The sequence below is a fragment of the Bombus fervidus genome, chromosome 6 (genome assembly GCF_041682495.2).
Source record: "Bombus fervidus isolate BK054 chromosome 6, iyBomFerv1, whole genome shotgun sequence".
Taxonomy (NCBI): domain Eukaryota; kingdom Metazoa; phylum Arthropoda; class Insecta; order Hymenoptera; family Apidae; genus Bombus; species Bombus fervidus.
In genome coordinates this window covers 4,836,963-4,853,373 of record NC_091522.1, presented here as the reverse complement: position 1 = coordinate 4,853,373, position 16,411 = coordinate 4,836,963, and the positions used below count along the sequence as shown (strand labels likewise).

Here is a 16,411-nt window from a genome sequence, read left to right as displayed (position 1 = left end):
TGAGACCATTGAATAAGCTGCTTTCGTACTACGTGATTATTCGCGGGAAATAAACAACAAACGTATTGTATTCATGATCGAATTATCGGATATTTACAAAACTGGTATGGAAACTCGTCAGAAAATGGATATGCAGATATCATCAACTTATTAATTTATGTGATAATGTTTAAGAATTTATCATGCGACTACTCTTATCTTCGAACGTCGCGGGTATATAGGGTGTTTCCTGTATCTCGACAAATCGAAATATCTCATAAAGGATTGATTCTATTAAAAAAATGTTTGAATAGAAGTTATTTTGTTTGAAAGGGAGCATCATACTGCGCAAATTATTTTTTTGCAGGGCGAATAGTGGAAGAGATTTTGAAGTTCTTTATAAGAAATATTAATTCATTTATGTCGAAAAACTATTAGTTTAGCAAATATTTTAACCGCAATTTGTCAAATTTAACGTATGGAAGTTTAGCAGATATTTTAACCGCAATTTGTCAAATTTAACGTATGGAAGTCAAAGTCAGTGTAACCACAAGAATACTACTTTGCATCTTTTCTTGTTTTTCATACGTTAAAATTTCACTGAGATATAACAAACAAGGAACAAAAAAACGTTTACAACTAAAACATGTATATTAAAAACACAGGTCTTTAATTCTTTAATACACGTTTTACGTGCTACGTATATTTTAACAGCTACACACTCAAAACCATGGTCTCTAATTTCAATATTCAACTTATTTGAGACATGGCAATATATCGTTATTCGGAGTTTTCCAAGTGCTGAATTTATACATACAACTTAACAATGGACATATGCATATGCAAGGATTTGCCCTTTCAACCGGCATAAATTACAATGAAATCACTACGAGATCAATTTCAATGTCACCACTTCCTAAGGTCCCTGAGGTTTCACAATAGAATTGGTCAGTCAGTTGATAAGACGTTGATTGGTTCGCCGGTCAATCGATCGATTTCTAGAATAAAAGTAAATGAGAAAGAAATAGAAACGAAGAAGAAGGAGGAGGTGCCGGTAGAAAAGCAAATTGAACAGAAACTTGGGCAGAAATTTTAAAGAGGAAGAAGCAAAGAGAACCGGTTCAAGTAGCAGAGCGGAGGAAAATCAGTGACACTATGCCTGTAAGTTTTTTTTATCGAATAATCCCCTTTATTTCAAGTGTCTAAGTAAGTAAATAAATAAGTATAATAAATAAATAAGATGGGTCATACGTTGCGGGCAAAACGATCGGTTCCAGACAGACGTCGGTGCAAAGACCAGGTCGGAGGAACGTGCCTCGATAGCCGCGTTTTACGGTGGCCGGAATATTTTCGTGACTGGCGGCACTGGGTTTCTAGGAAAAGTGTTGATCGAGAAGCTGCTGAGATCCTGTCCCGATGTTGGAGAGATATTTATATTGGTGCGACCAAAAGCCGGACTGTCGATCGACGATAGATTGAAGAAAATGCTCGAGTTGCCGGTTAGTAAGAAAACGAAACGAGTTGATGTTCGTATTTGATACGTGCAGTAGTAAGTAATTATATACATATAATGAATATACATGCGTTCGTTGTCTCGACGAGAGTCTTTTTCGTGTTCGTAGCTGTTCGACAGGCTGAGAAAAGAAAGGCCATCCAACTTGAAGAAGTTGATCCCGGTTCGCGGTGACACGAGCGTCGAGGGCTTGGGTTTAGGACCGGTGGAAAGGCGAACGATCACCGAACGAGTTTCCGTGATTTTTCACGTAGCCGCGAACGTTCGATTCATCGAAGATCTAAAAAAGGATATATTCTCGAACGTTCGCTCGACCAGAGACGTTTGCATTCTTGCGGGAGCTATGAAAAACTTGGTGGCAAGTAGAAAACATTCTCTTTTTATCTTAATTTGGGAAATTATAAGAGCAACCAGCATTCTTAAAATCACTTTCGGTTTCATCAGGCATTAGTACACGTTAGCACCGCATACGCGCATGTTGACAAGCCGGTAGTCGACGAAGTTTTATATCCCCCTTTAACAGACTGGAGAAGCGCTATACGAATGACAGAATCTTTAGATGAACAGACAGTGCAAATTTTTACTTCCAAGTGAGTACTTTTCTTCCGTCTTTCTATTGAGATTACATCAACAAGTGAAAATCGTTGGAACGCAGGTACTTGGGTTCGATGCCAAACACGTACACGTTCACCAAGCGACTGGCAGAGCAGGTCATAAGCGATTACTCGAAAGATTTGCCTAGCGTAATTTTTCGTCCGTCGATAGGTAGGTAGCGAGGTTTATCTCATAATAAATAATAAATAATAAGTAGTAAATAATAATACGCTCGGAAATAAAAACAGTGATATCGACGATCAAGGATCCTGTGCCCGGCTGGCTGGACAACTTCAACGGACCCGTGGGTATGATGGTCGGTGGTGGAAAGGGAATATTGCGAGTAGTTCGTTTAGAACCGAACGTAGCCGCCAATTTTCTTCCTATTGATTTAGCCATTAAAATTATGTTGACAGCCGCGTGGAAACGAGGATTAGAAACGTATGAGAGCTAAATCGTAATTCGATCGATCGCAGTCGCGCTAATGTACACCCTTATATATATATACATAAGTCTAAGCTGTCGCGTTAAATTTTGATAGTAACATTTAGTACTTAGTACAATTAGTAGTACCAAGTACTAAAATTTAGTTGAAAACGCTCACGTGCATCCAGGATAACCAAGGATCCGAGTGTTTACGTCTATAACGGCAGCTCCCATCAGATACATCGCATCACTAGCAAAGAATTGGTCACAATGGGATTGAAGCTAAACGAAGAAACGCCGCTCGAAGGAATCATCTGGTACCCCCGAATCATCTTAACCTCGAATCGTCTTCTTCATTACGTTTTGACGTTGTTGACCCACGTACTGCCAGCCTTGATCATCGACGAAACTCTTAATGCGATGGGTCGTCAACGCATGTAAGCACATCTATACACTTGCTTTTTTCATTTTATCCTTTTTCCCATTTGATCTTATGTATCTTTTCGATATCTTTTTTGCTTCGATTAGGCTAATGAAAATTCACAAGACGATTTACTCCAGCGTCACACAATTGAGTATCTTCTTACACAACGAGTGGTGTTTTTACAACTCCAACATGTTGAATATTTTAACGACACAAGTGCCACCGGCAGAGCGAGAAATCTTCGGTTACAATTATGATTTCAACATGGAACAATACTTTAAGTAAGCGATCGGTCGAGTGGTACGCAAAAATAGTTTTCAATCGATATCGAATAGTTTTGCTTTTCTATATTGTTGAATACTATCAGGTATTCTTTTCTAATACATCTCTAATTTACTAATTTACATTTCATTTTATTAGGAATTGTTTGATCGGAGCGAAACGTTATCTCTTAAAGGAGGATTTGACTCGTATAAAACAGGCGAAACGATATTACGACAGGTAAAATTTACGATCGAGAAAACGCGTTAGGTGACTGTCCCGTTTGCCGTCGTCTCACCAGCTATCGTATTACTAACGTCTTTCTCTACCTACATACGTATGTACACGTTCCTAAGGTTCGCTTGATCAATCGCGTATTGATTTCACGTTTCCATCGATACTTACTACACAAGCAGACGCTATGGTGACGTCACAACGGGCAACTTTTGATCGCTTTCGTGAAACGGGAAATGGAAAACGGAAAGCAGGTTGCGGATTGTAGATTGCGGATTGCAGGTTGCGGGAACCGGAAAACCCCGTTCAGATAACGTAACCATATCGCCGCGTCAGATTGAATCCCCTCCCCTGCTCTCGTGTACTTCATACATTATGCTAATTTTGCTATTTGCTCATTTAATCTTCGACTCTATCCTCTGCAGGAAGTTATTTTGAATGATCGGATATTTTTTAGGATGAAGTGGTTCGATAGAATAGTCAGCGCTTGGTTAATCGTGATGACAATATGGATACTTTACAAAGTCGGAATATTTTCGTACTTTCTTGAGTTGAGTCACTCTATCGTCTAACCAATGTCTGTGGCGAACGTGTAAATATTTCCTTGTAAATTGCAATGAAGCTCGTATGATGATGCGATGGACGGAAAGGTGGGATCAAACAAGAAGAAGGAAAAAAGATGTATCGCGATATTGCCGCTTGTATCAACAAAATCAACGATAACGTTCTTACATGAAATAAACAAGATTGAGAAAAATATTCTTCTACGATGTTTCTTTCTTTTATAAATAATATATTTCGTTTGACTGACAATGAGTATCGAACGAGCAGGACGCTGCAATTCTCGCTAAAAGGCGATAAACTTTGGGACGTAGAAAATCCGATTACGCGCAACGCCCGTTAAAAGGCCAATCGCATGCACAATGCAACGAGAATCCTCCAGTTGTTTTAAGTGTTTGGAAACCGCAGTCGTCTCAGATTCCGCCGCTATAACTAACCACGATTTCGTTCCCCCTCTCCTTAACCGAGATGATTTCGACCGTTTCACAAGTAAATTCCTCCTTTCGTTTCTTCACCGTTCCCACCGCCACTTTCCGTTGTCCTTGTTTACTTCGCGTTCAGTCGCGATCAGCGCACGTAGAATATATACGCTTCGAGAAGGAAGAATTGCACGTTGCAACGGCTAGAAATTATTTCAAATTTTGGAACAAAGTGATCTATCTTCTATGACGTTTTCTCCAGCGATCGTAACATGAATCGCAATGCAATAACGTGAGTGTCATGATAACTCTGAGTAAAATTTTGTCTTTCTCTCTTCCTTCGTTCGTTTATTCTTTGGCGACATGCATACTGTCATCTTTGTCTTTTTCGATTAGAATTCGTACGACTATGCCAACTGGATAATTCCCATGTGAACCAACATGCATACGCGTCCATATGCAAATGGAGTTGAAACATCGTCATTGTCGTTGATAGTTGCGCATGCGCGTCCGCTATCGCGAAACGGACAGAAGCGTGATCAGTCGGCGGGTCGGCCAACTGGTTTAGCGCGTGTCGGTTTCTCGACGGTCAGGATCGATCGTTACGATTATTATTTCACGAGGATCGTATGCGAGGAGCGATCGGACGAAAATAGACAGGTGGGCCGACGCGAGATAATCTTTAAATAGGTGGGTAAAGTTGTGTAATTATCCGTAGATCGAGGAGTGACGAAAAGACACGATGATATCTTTCGTGGACACGACAGAGCAGTAACGGCTAAACTTCGTTTCAAACTACTGCCGAGTGTCTTCTAACGTCCCATGTTATTTATTGAACGCGCGCAGATTTCGTGTAACTATTTAGTGGTTTTGTCATTCAATAACGAGCGCAGTGTATGCGGTGAACGCGCGAATCTCTTTTTGCCTTGTTAACCATAAACAGCTGTCATCGTTCTCATTTTTTTACGGATGACATATTCGTGTTCCGATTCAACGAAGCGACTACACTGAATCGTCGAATTGGTTGCAGAACGATCGATCGATAGTGCACAATCGCGCTCGCGATCTTAGTTTATCTAGTATTTAGTATGAATAATTAGCTTTCTAAGCGATATGTTCAAAACAAATGGTAAATACGATATATTCTACGAATAGCTTTTATTTATTATATGATGGAAAGAGCTCTCTACCTATCGCGATAATAGAAACGCAACACTGAATATCGCCGTTTTCATACCTTACCTTTTGTTATTGTTTATGCGACTTATCGCATATCGTTTATTCCTTATTTCGCGACTTTATTATATTTTCTTAACTCGTTGGACTTTCAAATAAACTAGTTATTTACGTACGCAGATATTATACATTTTTGCTTTTGCAAACGAAACAAGTACGTAAAATTTTACAAATTATAATATTACGTCACAAAGATTATTTTTCTTTAGATATAAGAATAAATTCACGATTATGATACGTACTGTATATCGAATTTATTCACAGGTAAAAGGTCATAAGGATATTTTTTCATTGAAAAGGTAGACAAAGGTCATCGAACATGACGAATATCAACGCAGTGTCTGTACTTCGGAACCAAAATACCTCATTAAATTCCACTGGTTTTCACTTGTCGAATGGGATCGAAAATGTAATCGAGAAGATCGAGAGTCTTCGGCTTACTCACGACACGGTCGATCAATTGAATGAAATATGCGATTTCGACGCGTGTCGGACGAAACACAGCGTACGAAGAGTCCCCGGCTGTCAAACGTCGAACAATACCGACATCTACGACTGCGATCATGACCATGATAGGGAGAACGATCGAAACGATCTGATTGAACGAGGGCCGATTAAATCGCAATTTTGTTCGCTGACTCGCAGTCAACCTTACTGGACGAGCGTCGAACAGCCACGGAATTTTCAAGCAAACGAAACAGTTCCGATCGATTACGATAAAACCGCGGAACAAATTCTACGTGATAAAGAATGTAGTGAAAAATTGAACGCTTGTCTCGATCAATTACAAGATTTAGAGAGAACAAGCTGCACTTACGATAGTAACGCTAGAGATGAAGATACATCGCAAGTCTATAGTTTAAGGAAGGATGTACGTACTTACATTTGTTTTTTTAATCGAACAGGCTGTTTCTTTTTTCGAATAAATGTTTTATAAGTTAGGTTTTTCTTTAAAAACGTTTCACATTTCATTTTCAGTTTTCTTCGACTCCATCGGCGATCGTCAGCAACGCTTTAAGCGACGATTTGTTATTATTGGAGAATGTGCTATGCGGAGCTTTTCAAGCGGCCCAACACGTAACAAAGAAGAGTTTCCTTCGTTCGCAGGAAACGATGGAAACTTTCTTCGATACTTGTTTGACCGATGGTAATACGATCGTTTCCAGTTCTGAGAGCCGTGAATCGAGCCGTACTCACTCACCGGCTTTGCCTATTTCTACACAATCTTCGGGAAGATCGCAACCAAAGACAAATCACAGCCCAATCGGCTCTCCTCGGGTAATCGATATAGTATACGTATAAGCGTTTCTTATATGCTTGGAAAATTTCATATGTGATCAATATTGCGATATATGCATAATCTGTTCGATGTCAATCTTTAGATCACCGTCACATCAACGTGCAGACCGGCGCAAATTTTCTCCTGTTCTTCAAGTTGCTCGCCTTCTTCTTCGAGTCAGTCGTACGGTGACACAAGTCCGAACAGTTCGTTTACGTATCAGACGACAGCCGGTTCGCAAATCGAGGAACGATTCAAACAGGATTTCGAAAATTTCCAGTTTTGGAGGCTCGATGGCGATACTGTTGTCTCCAACACCGTAGTGAATGATATCGATGATAATGAACTGTGGTCGCAAGTGATGGATGAACTAGAGAGTAATTTAAACGGAGAAAAAGGCAAAGTGGGAGAAACATATTTGCAGGACACTTCGAAAGTGGAAAACGCCACAAATACAATTACCTTCCAAACCAATAATTTGCAGCAAGTCCGACACTCTTCGAATCGCGATAATGTCCCCAACGAAGGTGTGACGGTTGCGAAACCTGTATCTTGGTCCGACATATCATATTCTCCGGTATCACGAACTAACATTCCTCAGAAAGATACCCAGAAGATCGAAACGACGGACAATGCTGTAAACGCGCCTTTGCTATCGAGTTACACAAAATATGATAAAAGTTACGGTACTCTAGTTAAACAACGTTCGACAGAAACAATCAGTACGAAGGACGATATCCATCAAGAGCGTGATTTCTCCCAGTTGTTTCACTCGTTTGGTGACTCCTCGCCAACCGTGGGCGCGATTGTCGCTACCAATTTCAGCTTTGATGATTTTACCACGAAAAGCTTATCAACGAGTCCTAAAGACGATTATCAAATCCCAAAAATGGTTGCTTCGTTCGAAAATCATTCTCAGCAACGCTGGTGAGTCTCGTTGAAGCTTAATAAACCGTCTGCCGTTGCACGAGATACGGTGTACCAAGAACGATGCGATGCGAAATTGAATTGTATGTGAAGTTGATACTGATGATCTTTTGTTATGCAGTTTTAGCAATTCTGATCGAAATACGATACCCTGGTCATCGTTAAATTTGCCGTCTGTAAAGGCAAGCGAAAAATTGAAAGAAAAATTGGATCCGCAAGAAGTGAAGAAAGCTATGATTAGTTTGCTTAAACGGCCGGCAAAAGAACTAGCCAAACAGGACAAAGATGGAGATACGTAAGTGATTTCAAATTGATGAATTTTGTATTCGTGAGCTGCTTGATTTAATTGCTTTTCTTCCCATAGAAAACTGATGTGCCTGGTTGGCAACCCGAACGAACTTGTTCAAAAGATGGCCTATTTGATACCACTTGTAGAACGTATGAGTACAATCACAGGAGCTTTAACGATTACGAACAATCGCGGTGATGATGCGCTTTATTTGGCTGCTCTGAATTGTCCACAATTTCCGTTTGTTGCTGGTTATTTAGCTGCGACTATGTTGGAAAAAGGAATCGACTTCAGTCAACGATTATATCATACTCGAGTATTGCTCTTTCTTCCTTTCTTCCCATCATTCTTATTTCTCTCCGTCATTTTTTCAATATGCAAAATGTTTTTACATAATGCCTTCGTAATTTCTTCGTTTCTTAAAATTGTTGCATCCTTGTTACAGGGTGATACACTGATACATTCGATTGCGGCACAAGGGGATTCTCATGAAGAAACTTTAGCTGAATTGTTGGCTTTGAGAACCATCCAAGGGAACCGGCTGTTTGACCTATCGAAACGTAACTATGATGGTTAGTTTGGATTATAGTGTTTCTCTCTCCTTGTGAAAGAAAACAATCAGTCTTACGTTTGTTCGTGTTTCCTCGTACCTAGGTAGAACAGCGCTCCACATTGCGATCGAATCGCATATACCATTTACAAAAGGAATCACGTCATTGAAAACAATAACACTACTGTTAAAATACGGAGCAGATCCTAGAATCAAAGAAACAAAATATGGGGACAATGCGTTACATATGGCGGTTTCTTTGGATTGCGATCCTGTTCTTGTAAAGGTATTGTTTTATTCATTGCGAGTCGGTTTGTTCTACCTTTACCATAGCTATTTCTCATCTTCCCTAATTGATTTGATTTATGCGCAAACGCGGTACCAATAGTTATTACTGGATACTTGGGCTTCTGATTTGGTGAACGCCGTCAATTACAATCACGATACAGCGTTGCACGCAGTAGCAGCTATGTCGACCAACGTTTCCTTCGACAGGCAGAAGGAAGTGTGTTGGTTATTGGTTCAGGCCGGAGGCCACACAAATTTACCGAATCATGAAGGAAAAACACCGTTAGACCTTGTTTCCACGGACAGGAAGGGAGCTATCAGAGAGATTTTTCAGAAGAGGTCTTAAGGACATCGCAATATTTTAATATTGCAATGTTGCTACCCCGCTTTCTCGTATCGTTTTATATATACGTATAACTACTTATCGTTCACGTTTCTCTGCTACAGACCGTTTTTTATACAGTCTCCCAAATATGGATAAGAAAACAAATCAAATTCGTTAACAGGAATTAGCTTGTAGAAATATCGTTATACAGATCCATGGTACAAATACACAGTTAAGATGTAAGTGCTGTTTTTCTTTCAAAATTTCATAACCATCGGCTATATATATATATATATATATATATATATATATATATATATATAGTTTGTATATATACATATGTACATAGTATGGCAAGTTTATTATAAAAATAACGTCGCATAATGAAAAAAATCGCAACTGACATTTTTTTGTACAACCGCATTGCAGAACTAAAGAAAAATAAGAAAAAGAACGAAAGTTATCGAATACGTTGAAACTTCATCGAACTTTTGACGGATTGATATACACTATATCCTTTTCCGGTACAAAATTGAACAGTCGAGTACCATATGTTTCGAGCGAACTGACTCACGCACGTTACCCTATCCCAAATTTATTGGATGGGACGTGTTGCCACCGAATTACTCGTATGTCATTCAAAATGAAAGCGGCATGAAACAAGTGTCCATCTTAATCCTAACGATCAGCCTCTCGCAAGAGTTTATTCCGTGTTCGACCTTTGTAGCGATACTATGTTATTTTTTTCTACGTTTCTATCATGTAAATTCGCTTTAAGTGCATTATAGTTTTCGTTCTTTTGCTAAACTTTATCGTGAATTTTAAGCAATTCAATCCCAGTGAATGTTTTATAAAAAAGGAAAGGAGGAAGGAAGGAAGGATATACATATATATACATATACATATATATATATATTTATATACATATATAACGGAAAAGAGTGGATCGAAAATACGAGATAAAGTTCAGTCTACAAACGAAATTTACGGAGATAGATCTCTGGAAAATTGTAGGAAATGAAGACAATATCGACAGTGATAAGTAGTTGCGCGCTATTACTGATAACAGCTGCAAGTAATATTAGCAAACAATGCAAGATTCATGAAATGACGACAGTCGATTGCCATTGCATTGGAAATGAGGTAAATTTTTCGTCGAACGGTTTTACGTGATTTTGCGAACCAACTATGAGTAATGTGAGTAATTCAAAAAGGGTTTCGTTGCAAAATTTCTTTTCCTTTACAGGAATTTTTCCTACCAGAAGGATACAACTATGAAAATGTGACGACTATACAAATCGCGTCCTGCAACATTGCGAATCTTCATTTTTCCAGTTTAACGGAAGCGAGTCAAATTACGGAAATTATCGTGCAAAATATTAGTGAACGTTTGATCTTTGAATTATTTTTAACGTCAAAAAGATTGAAACGACTCAAGTTGTCGAGAATTGGGCGAATACCATTAATTAGTCGTGACACGTTCGTTAGACTTAAAAGCATTGAAACGCTTCGTATCGAAGATACGCGGATTAATAATTTCGCGGAACGATTCACCGACATAGCGATAACCAACTTTTCGATGATCAACGTTACGATCGAACGTATCGATCAGCTTAATTTCTCGGCAAAGGGTGGAACTCTACACATTAAAAATAGTGAATTTCAAAATGTTACAGGTTCGTTGAATTTCGCTTATTTCTCAACTGTAGAGATTCTTCATTCCAAGTTTCAATTGAATAAACCGGGTTATATATTGATCGAAGGTGATATCGTCTATATCGAGAACTGTGTTTTTTCCAATTCGAGCGCAAACGTAGTTGCGGCAGAAAGCATTAGGATAAATGATACTTGCGCAGATGGGAAAAGCTCTATGAGACTCTCATCGAATAATATTAAAAGCGTAAACAATCGATTGCCTACCGAAATCATTTATACCAAGAATAAAGATGTATCAGAGCATTTTTTCAGTCGAAATAATACAGTGTGTATTGCCGGAAATTGCAAATGTCCGAAAAGCAGTGGTCAGAGTGCGCAGTTAGTAAGCCTGTTTCTGGCATACACTTTCCAATTTTTCTTACCAATCGTTATTTTGCTATCGATACTACCTTAATTTCGTTTGGAACAAGAAATGCCTTATCTTTTTCTTTGTTCCTGAACTATTCAAATCATGGAATCCTATTATTTGATGAAATTATTCTCTATCGTTCTGTCTCTTATGACACATGTTTTCTTTTGAATAAAGTACAATTTCATCCCTGAATTATGTATGCAATTAATGCAGGACCTGGTTGTTCTTTGTTAAATGATTTTCAAATTTTTGTGAATTTTCAATTTTAATGCTTTCAATCAATTCTAATACTTTTATTTAATGATTGCTGTTAACACGTACGTAGATTCTTCTTTCATTGTAAATGTTCTATAGTTTGATGGCCTGAAAACATGCAATTTATAAATATAATAGTGTAGTATGTTTCTGCTTATGATTGTTTTTTTATGTACATAATATGTGATTACTTTTACCAAAGAAAAAAATTATAGTATAAAAAAGAGGTATACGTTGGATGCTGAATACTTGATAATTGTATCGTATTAATACATTGCATCTAACATGATTAATATTATCAAACTTATCTGGTATCTTAATATTTGCAGTCTGTAATATCGAAGAGTGAGCCAAATTCATTCAAATGTGACAATTTATTCCATAGCTCCAAAGATCCATTCCTATAAAATAAAAACATATGTTATATATGTAAATTCAAAGAATTTATGGGAATATTATACACAAGCTAAATCACACAAAACAAGGCAAAATTTAAAATTATAATTCTATATCATGTAAAATTGTTCCAATGGTATTGTTTTCAATCTAGTATCAACTTGAAATGTTTTTCATATTTTATCTTCAATCATAGTCGTAAACTATAAAAATTAATAAACAGAAAGTGCAAATATATGTATCTTACTCTATTGTTGAAAGATTTCATTACAGAAAATGCATTTCCTGTGGTATATGTAGAACACAGTTTAACATCATGCCACATAACCTAAAATACGAACCTTGAAAGAAGGAAGTGATATGTTTGCTATACTCCCCACAATATAACACGACGAGTTCTGAAATACATAATGAATATTCAGTTTTATCAGAGAACTCGATGGCGGACATAAATTTACGGATAAGAATCCTCTTGTATTACACTCACGAAAAAATATGTCAAATCCAGTGGAACTGATTGTCTAGTAACAGTTACTATGTAAAATTTCTATATTTTTTTCTGATTAATAAACGCAATAAGTTTGTAAAAATGTAAAGAAAATAATAGAATTTAATCTTATATCAAATTAATCAAGATACCTAATTCCCTGACGCAAATAGGTTGTACCACGATCTATACAAATCTGGAATACAATCTCATTGTAGGAGTAAGGCTCTAAATATTCAGGCGATGTTAGTCAACTCGTCCTTAGAATCGAGAAGTTAGGATTCGTTGCGTAACGCAATCTGTGTAACGCAAATATAAGAATAGCGCGGTCTGGGTTATCTCCGTCTCCTTCTCTCTCTCCAATGCGGTCACATATTTGACTCTTGGTGGACTGAATAGCAGGGGGATGCGAGAAAAAAAAAAACAGCATGACAATAATGATAATAGAGACCAAATTTTGTCTGACGTATATGATTATTATGATTATAATATTATTAGTTTGTATCTAACTAATGTCTAACAAATGTTATACAATATAAATATATGTTTCGTTATTAGAAACCTCTGTAAACTAAAATTATACTATAATTTTGCTTTTTCAGTAGAAAATTTAATTAAGCTAAAATTTAAGCTACATAATTTTTTAACGAAATAAAAAGAATTAAATACATATTTACTTTCCAATATTGGCGTCAAATATTTAAATATATGTATACATATTTCATTTGGAAGTTGTAATTTTATTAAGCATTTTTATTGGAGATGATACATATTTAACACTAGGTTTACGGGCGTTTCTTATATACCTATCTCTACGAGCACCCGTCAAATTAACGGGTAAACGAAAATACGCATTTTCTTTAAAAAATCGATTTATTCAAATTAAGTCTGAATTAAATAACATTAAGCTTCACGTTTAAATAAATTATTAATAAGTAAAAAGTTTTTTTTTAATGGTTTCTGGAACACGTTTATAATTATCTTATACTTGTACACCTGCATGTTCGGTGCTTAGATGGAGGACTTTTACGTTAGATTTACTTTTATTTACAGTATACAGTATATGTGAGGAAAACAAAGTTATCTTGTCCTTTTTTATCCTTTGCTGGTTTTGGCAGTTCTCTTTTGTTCGACCGAATGGTTCCAATCAAGGGCTAATTTTAATGTTACAAACTCACCCAACGATTTTGAACATTGAGTTTCATCTTTCCCCGTATAAGGGAAACCATTCAAAATATATTTTGTTTGGACGTCACCTGATAACCAAAACTTAATGCCAAATTTATGGGGCTTATTCGGCATATATTGCGTAAACCTACATCGAGCTTTCGTTGGAAATAATTGTTCATCTACTGAGATATTTTCATATGGCTTGTAACAAGTCTGGCTATTACTTATAAATCTGTTCCATATTTCGGATATCAGCGCAAATTTATCTGTTTGTAATCTTTCGGAAGCTTTTAGATTTTTAGAACATTTAGATTTTTCTATAGCGAGATATTCTATAGCGCACATCATTAAAAAGTGCACTAATGTCGACAATTTATTGTCAATTTCTGATTGTATATTTTCACTTTCGGCGTTAATGTTCTCCTTTTCCATTTCTTTTAATCGGAACATCGTCTGATGTAGAGGTAATTGTTGAGGTTATTAGATGTATGTAAACAAAGGAACGCGTGGATAAATTGTAAGGTAGAAAATATATTTTAAAACAGAAGTGTAAATACAAATTGGAATATAATTGCGCTGGTCCAGATCCGCACGTTAGCAGTGTTACCCTATGATTGAAAACACTGAAGCCAACGTTGCCTGTGTACTGTTTATGGTCTGCCTTCGACCCAGTCTTTTGTCTATACGCTATCGATGGCTTCAGTGTTTGAGAAAACTAAAAGACCAGATGTAGGGTTTTCTTAGAAGTGGTGACCACTTCAACAGTAGTGAATTGGGACAATATTATATTCTCTAATAAAGTTAGATCAGTCAGGTTGACTGTATAAGAATTACTATTCAAATCATATATATGTCGGAGATGAAAGGACACCCCCCCCCCGTTGGAATTACTGGGAAAACTACAATACTGTAGCCTTTACAAAATAACCCAAACACAATTGTTCGAGACTTGAGATAATGAGCTTAGATTCGAGGCGACAACTAGTCGCCGAAAGGCGGCTAGCATCCTTTTCTAACCATCAACATAGAAATTAATCAATTAACAGCAACGTCCATTTCCCTCACCTTCCGAGCGGAGGCTTTCCTCGACAAATCCGATGATCTCGTGCCCTTAGGCACACCCCATCATAGTTTTCCTCTGCAGCGTCATCGTGGCGGAAAGTCATTTCCCTTTCTTGCAGTCTCGTTAGTCAGTTATCTAGTGTCTGTACGATCGGTAAATAATCCACGTTTCAATAAAGAGTTAGTCAAGTAATCCTTGTATCGCGAGAAGTAAGTCGAGTTCGACTTAGACTTTAGAGCAAAGTACATCTGGTATCCCGTTGACCGCGAATTCGTTATCGAACCAAGGTCATTGTCATTAGTATCTAATTACCGCAGCCACTTGCCAATCTTGTAACATCCATACTTGTGTTAATAAACACTACCTCGATTGTGTGACAATAATGAATAATTCCAGTGAAGATTCATTACACGCCCCTAACCCAAGTCTTAACGATAACCCGACATATATATGAGGTGGATAGGTCGTGATAGGTGCTGAAGAAACACTCGAGTATAATTAACAGCATCTTTATTAACAATAGTCGCTATATACACTTTACGCAGAGCTCGTGATTACACTTAGCGATTCGCACTTCGGGTTACAACTCGACTTCTAGACGATGTGTTACGGTAGTGTCACAAGCTCAGAAACGGTAATGGGATAGACTAAGTATCCTGCATGCCACAGCTATCGAAACAATAACCAGAGAGTAACGGAATAGCCGCCTCTATACACCCGTCGATAACCCCTCCAGAGGGACTAAAACCTCAGTATAAAAACCCTCCAAATTAGCGCTCGATGCCTTTCTGTAGTAACACTTTGAACCGTCACTCTGTTGAATTCGCATAATAAACTCTATTACCATATATAAAGTTCAATTTTTTCACTTTACTTGTGGAACGTTCGAATTGCGACGCGAGGAGATCACCGGTGGTCTATCATTTTCATGATTTCTTGTGTCTCCTATGTGACAATAGCGGTTGAGCAGAGTGCGCGATACAAGTTAGATGATGATTGACCAATACCATGTCGTATAGTGGCATTTGATTGCTGCTTTTAGTTGTCGATGAAAACGCTCTACCATCCCGTTGAACGCGAGGTAATAGACTGTCGTGCGTAAATGATTGATGCCGAGCAATCGGCATAATTTCTCGAATAATTTTGATTCGAATTGGCGTCCTTGGTCAGATGTTATTTTAAATGGCACGCCGAAACGAGATATCCATGTAGAAAGAAGGTCAGAAGCAACGGTTGTCGCTTCCATATCGACGATGCGAATGGCTTCGGGCCAACGCGAGAAACGGTCGATACACAATCGGTAACCTTGTGAATATTGCATCACGATAATGTCTATGTGTATGTATTCGAACCGATCTGCTAACGCTCCGAATGTTCCGACGGGTGTAAGTACGTGCTTGATGACCCTACATCGCTGGCACGTGATACATTGTCGTGTCCAGTTTCGACAATCCTTGTTTATCGACGGCCAGACGAAACGCGTCGTCACCAGGTTTTGCGTAGCGCGTATCTCTGGATGGTAAAGTCCGTGTAGCGAATTAAATACGCTGCGTCGCAAAGATTTCGGAGCATACGGTCGCACGGTTTCGCTGGATATATCGCAATATATCTCCACGTCTTGGTCGGGAAATCGTATCTTTTTCAGCTGAACGCGCATGTGCCGGAGT

The 16,411-nt window shown here is 37.9% G+C and overlaps 3 protein-coding genes and 1 long non-coding RNA gene across 9 annotated transcripts; 3 read left to right on the top strand and 1 right to left on the bottom strand.

Moving 5' to 3' along the window:
* The first annotated feature begins 755 nt into the window (after window positions 1-755).
* Window positions 756-4,190, top strand: LOC139988347 (fatty acyl-CoA reductase 1). 3 transcript variants are annotated; one of them, XR_011800077.1, is made up of 10 exons: window positions 756-1,140; window positions 1,257-1,478; window positions 1,602-1,850; window positions 1,937-2,082; window positions 2,148-2,257; window positions 2,335-2,527; window positions 2,701-2,949; window positions 3,041-3,217; window positions 3,357-3,534; window positions 3,889-4,190. XR_011800077.1 is itself a non-coding variant. In XM_072005648.1 (10 exons), the coding sequence occupies exons 1-10, from the start codon at window positions 1,135-1,137 to the stop codon at window positions 3,867-3,869; spliced, it is 1,446 nt and encodes a 481-aa protein (XP_071861749.1). In that variant the 5' UTR covers window positions 756-1,134; the 3' UTR covers window positions 3,870-3,989. The 3 variants fall into 3 exon arrangements, 2 of the variants coding, with proteins under 2 accessions (XP_071861749.1, XP_071861748.1); XM_072005648.1 differs by having other exon boundaries at window positions 3,357-3,437; window positions 3,857-3,989; XM_072005647.1 differs by having other exon boundaries at window positions 759-1,140; window positions 3,357-3,437.
* Window positions 4,191-4,435: 245 nt separating this feature from the next.
* LOC139988336 (uncharacterized) lies at window positions 4,436-9,548 on the top strand. Of its 4 annotated transcripts, XM_072005619.1 has the most exons (10): window positions 4,437-4,703; window positions 4,808-5,101; window positions 5,912-6,518; window positions 6,626-6,925; window positions 7,030-7,853; window positions 7,975-8,148; window positions 8,218-8,458; window positions 8,588-8,714; window positions 8,797-8,978; window positions 9,081-9,548. In XM_072005619.1, exons 3-10 carry the CDS (start codon window positions 5,967-5,969, stop codon window positions 9,324-9,326), a joined length of 2,646 nt encoding a protein of 881 aa, XP_071861720.1. In that variant the 5' UTR covers window positions 4,437-4,703; window positions 4,808-5,101; window positions 5,912-5,966; the 3' UTR covers window positions 9,327-9,548. The 4 variants fall into 4 exon arrangements, with proteins under 4 accessions (XP_071861724.1, XP_071861720.1, XP_071861723.1 ...); XM_072005623.1 differs by lacking the exon at window positions 4,808-5,101 and having other exon boundaries at window positions 4,436-4,703; XM_072005622.1 differs by lacking the exons at window positions 4,437-4,703; window positions 4,808-5,101 and adding an exon at window positions 5,108-5,264.
* Window positions 6,640-11,366, bottom strand: LOC139988378 (uncharacterized). The gene is made up of 3 exons (XR_011800086.1): window positions 11,226-11,366; window positions 8,771-8,898; window positions 6,640-8,692 (listed from the first exon to the last, which is right to left on the bottom strand). It is a non-coding gene; the product is annotated as an uncharacterized lncRNA (long non-coding RNA).
* On the top strand, window positions 9,709-11,737 carry LOC139988366 (uncharacterized). The gene is made up of 2 exons (XM_072005714.1): window positions 9,709-10,448; window positions 10,552-11,737. The coding sequence occupies exons 1-2, from the start codon at window positions 10,323-10,325 to the stop codon at window positions 11,413-11,415; spliced, it is 990 nt and encodes a 329-aa protein (XP_071861815.1). The 5' UTR covers window positions 9,709-10,322; the 3' UTR covers window positions 11,416-11,737.
* The last annotated feature ends 4,674 nt before the right edge of the window (window positions 11,738-16,411 follow it).

Coding starts and splice junctions, on each gene's coding strand:
- LOC139988347 (XM_072005647.1), top strand. Junction 2,258..2,334: donor AATTTTTCGTCCGTCGATAG/GTAGGTAGCGAG, acceptor AAATAAAAACAG/TGATATCGACGATCAAGGAT. Junction 3,438..3,888: donor GCGAAACGATATTACGACAG/GTAAAATTTACG, acceptor GATATTTTTTAG/GATGAAGTGGTTCGATAGAA.
- LOC139988336 (XM_072005623.1), top strand. CDS start 5,967: ATGACGAATATCAACGCAGTGTCTGTACTTCGGAACCAAAATACCTCA. Junction 6,519..6,625: donor TCTATAGTTTAAGGAAGGAT/GTACGTACTTAC, acceptor TTTCATTTTCAG/TTTTCTTCGACTCCATCGGC. Junction 8,979..9,080: donor GCGATCCTGTTCTTGTAAAG/GTATTGTTTTAT, acceptor CGGTACCAATAG/TTATTACTGGATACTTGGGC.
- LOC139988366 (XM_072005714.1), top strand. CDS start 10,323: ATGAAGACAATATCGACAGTGATAAGTAGTTGCGCGCTATTACTGATA. Junction 10,449..10,551: donor GCCATTGCATTGGAAATGAG/GTAAATTTTTCG, acceptor TTTCCTTTACAG/GAATTTTTCCTACCAGAAGG.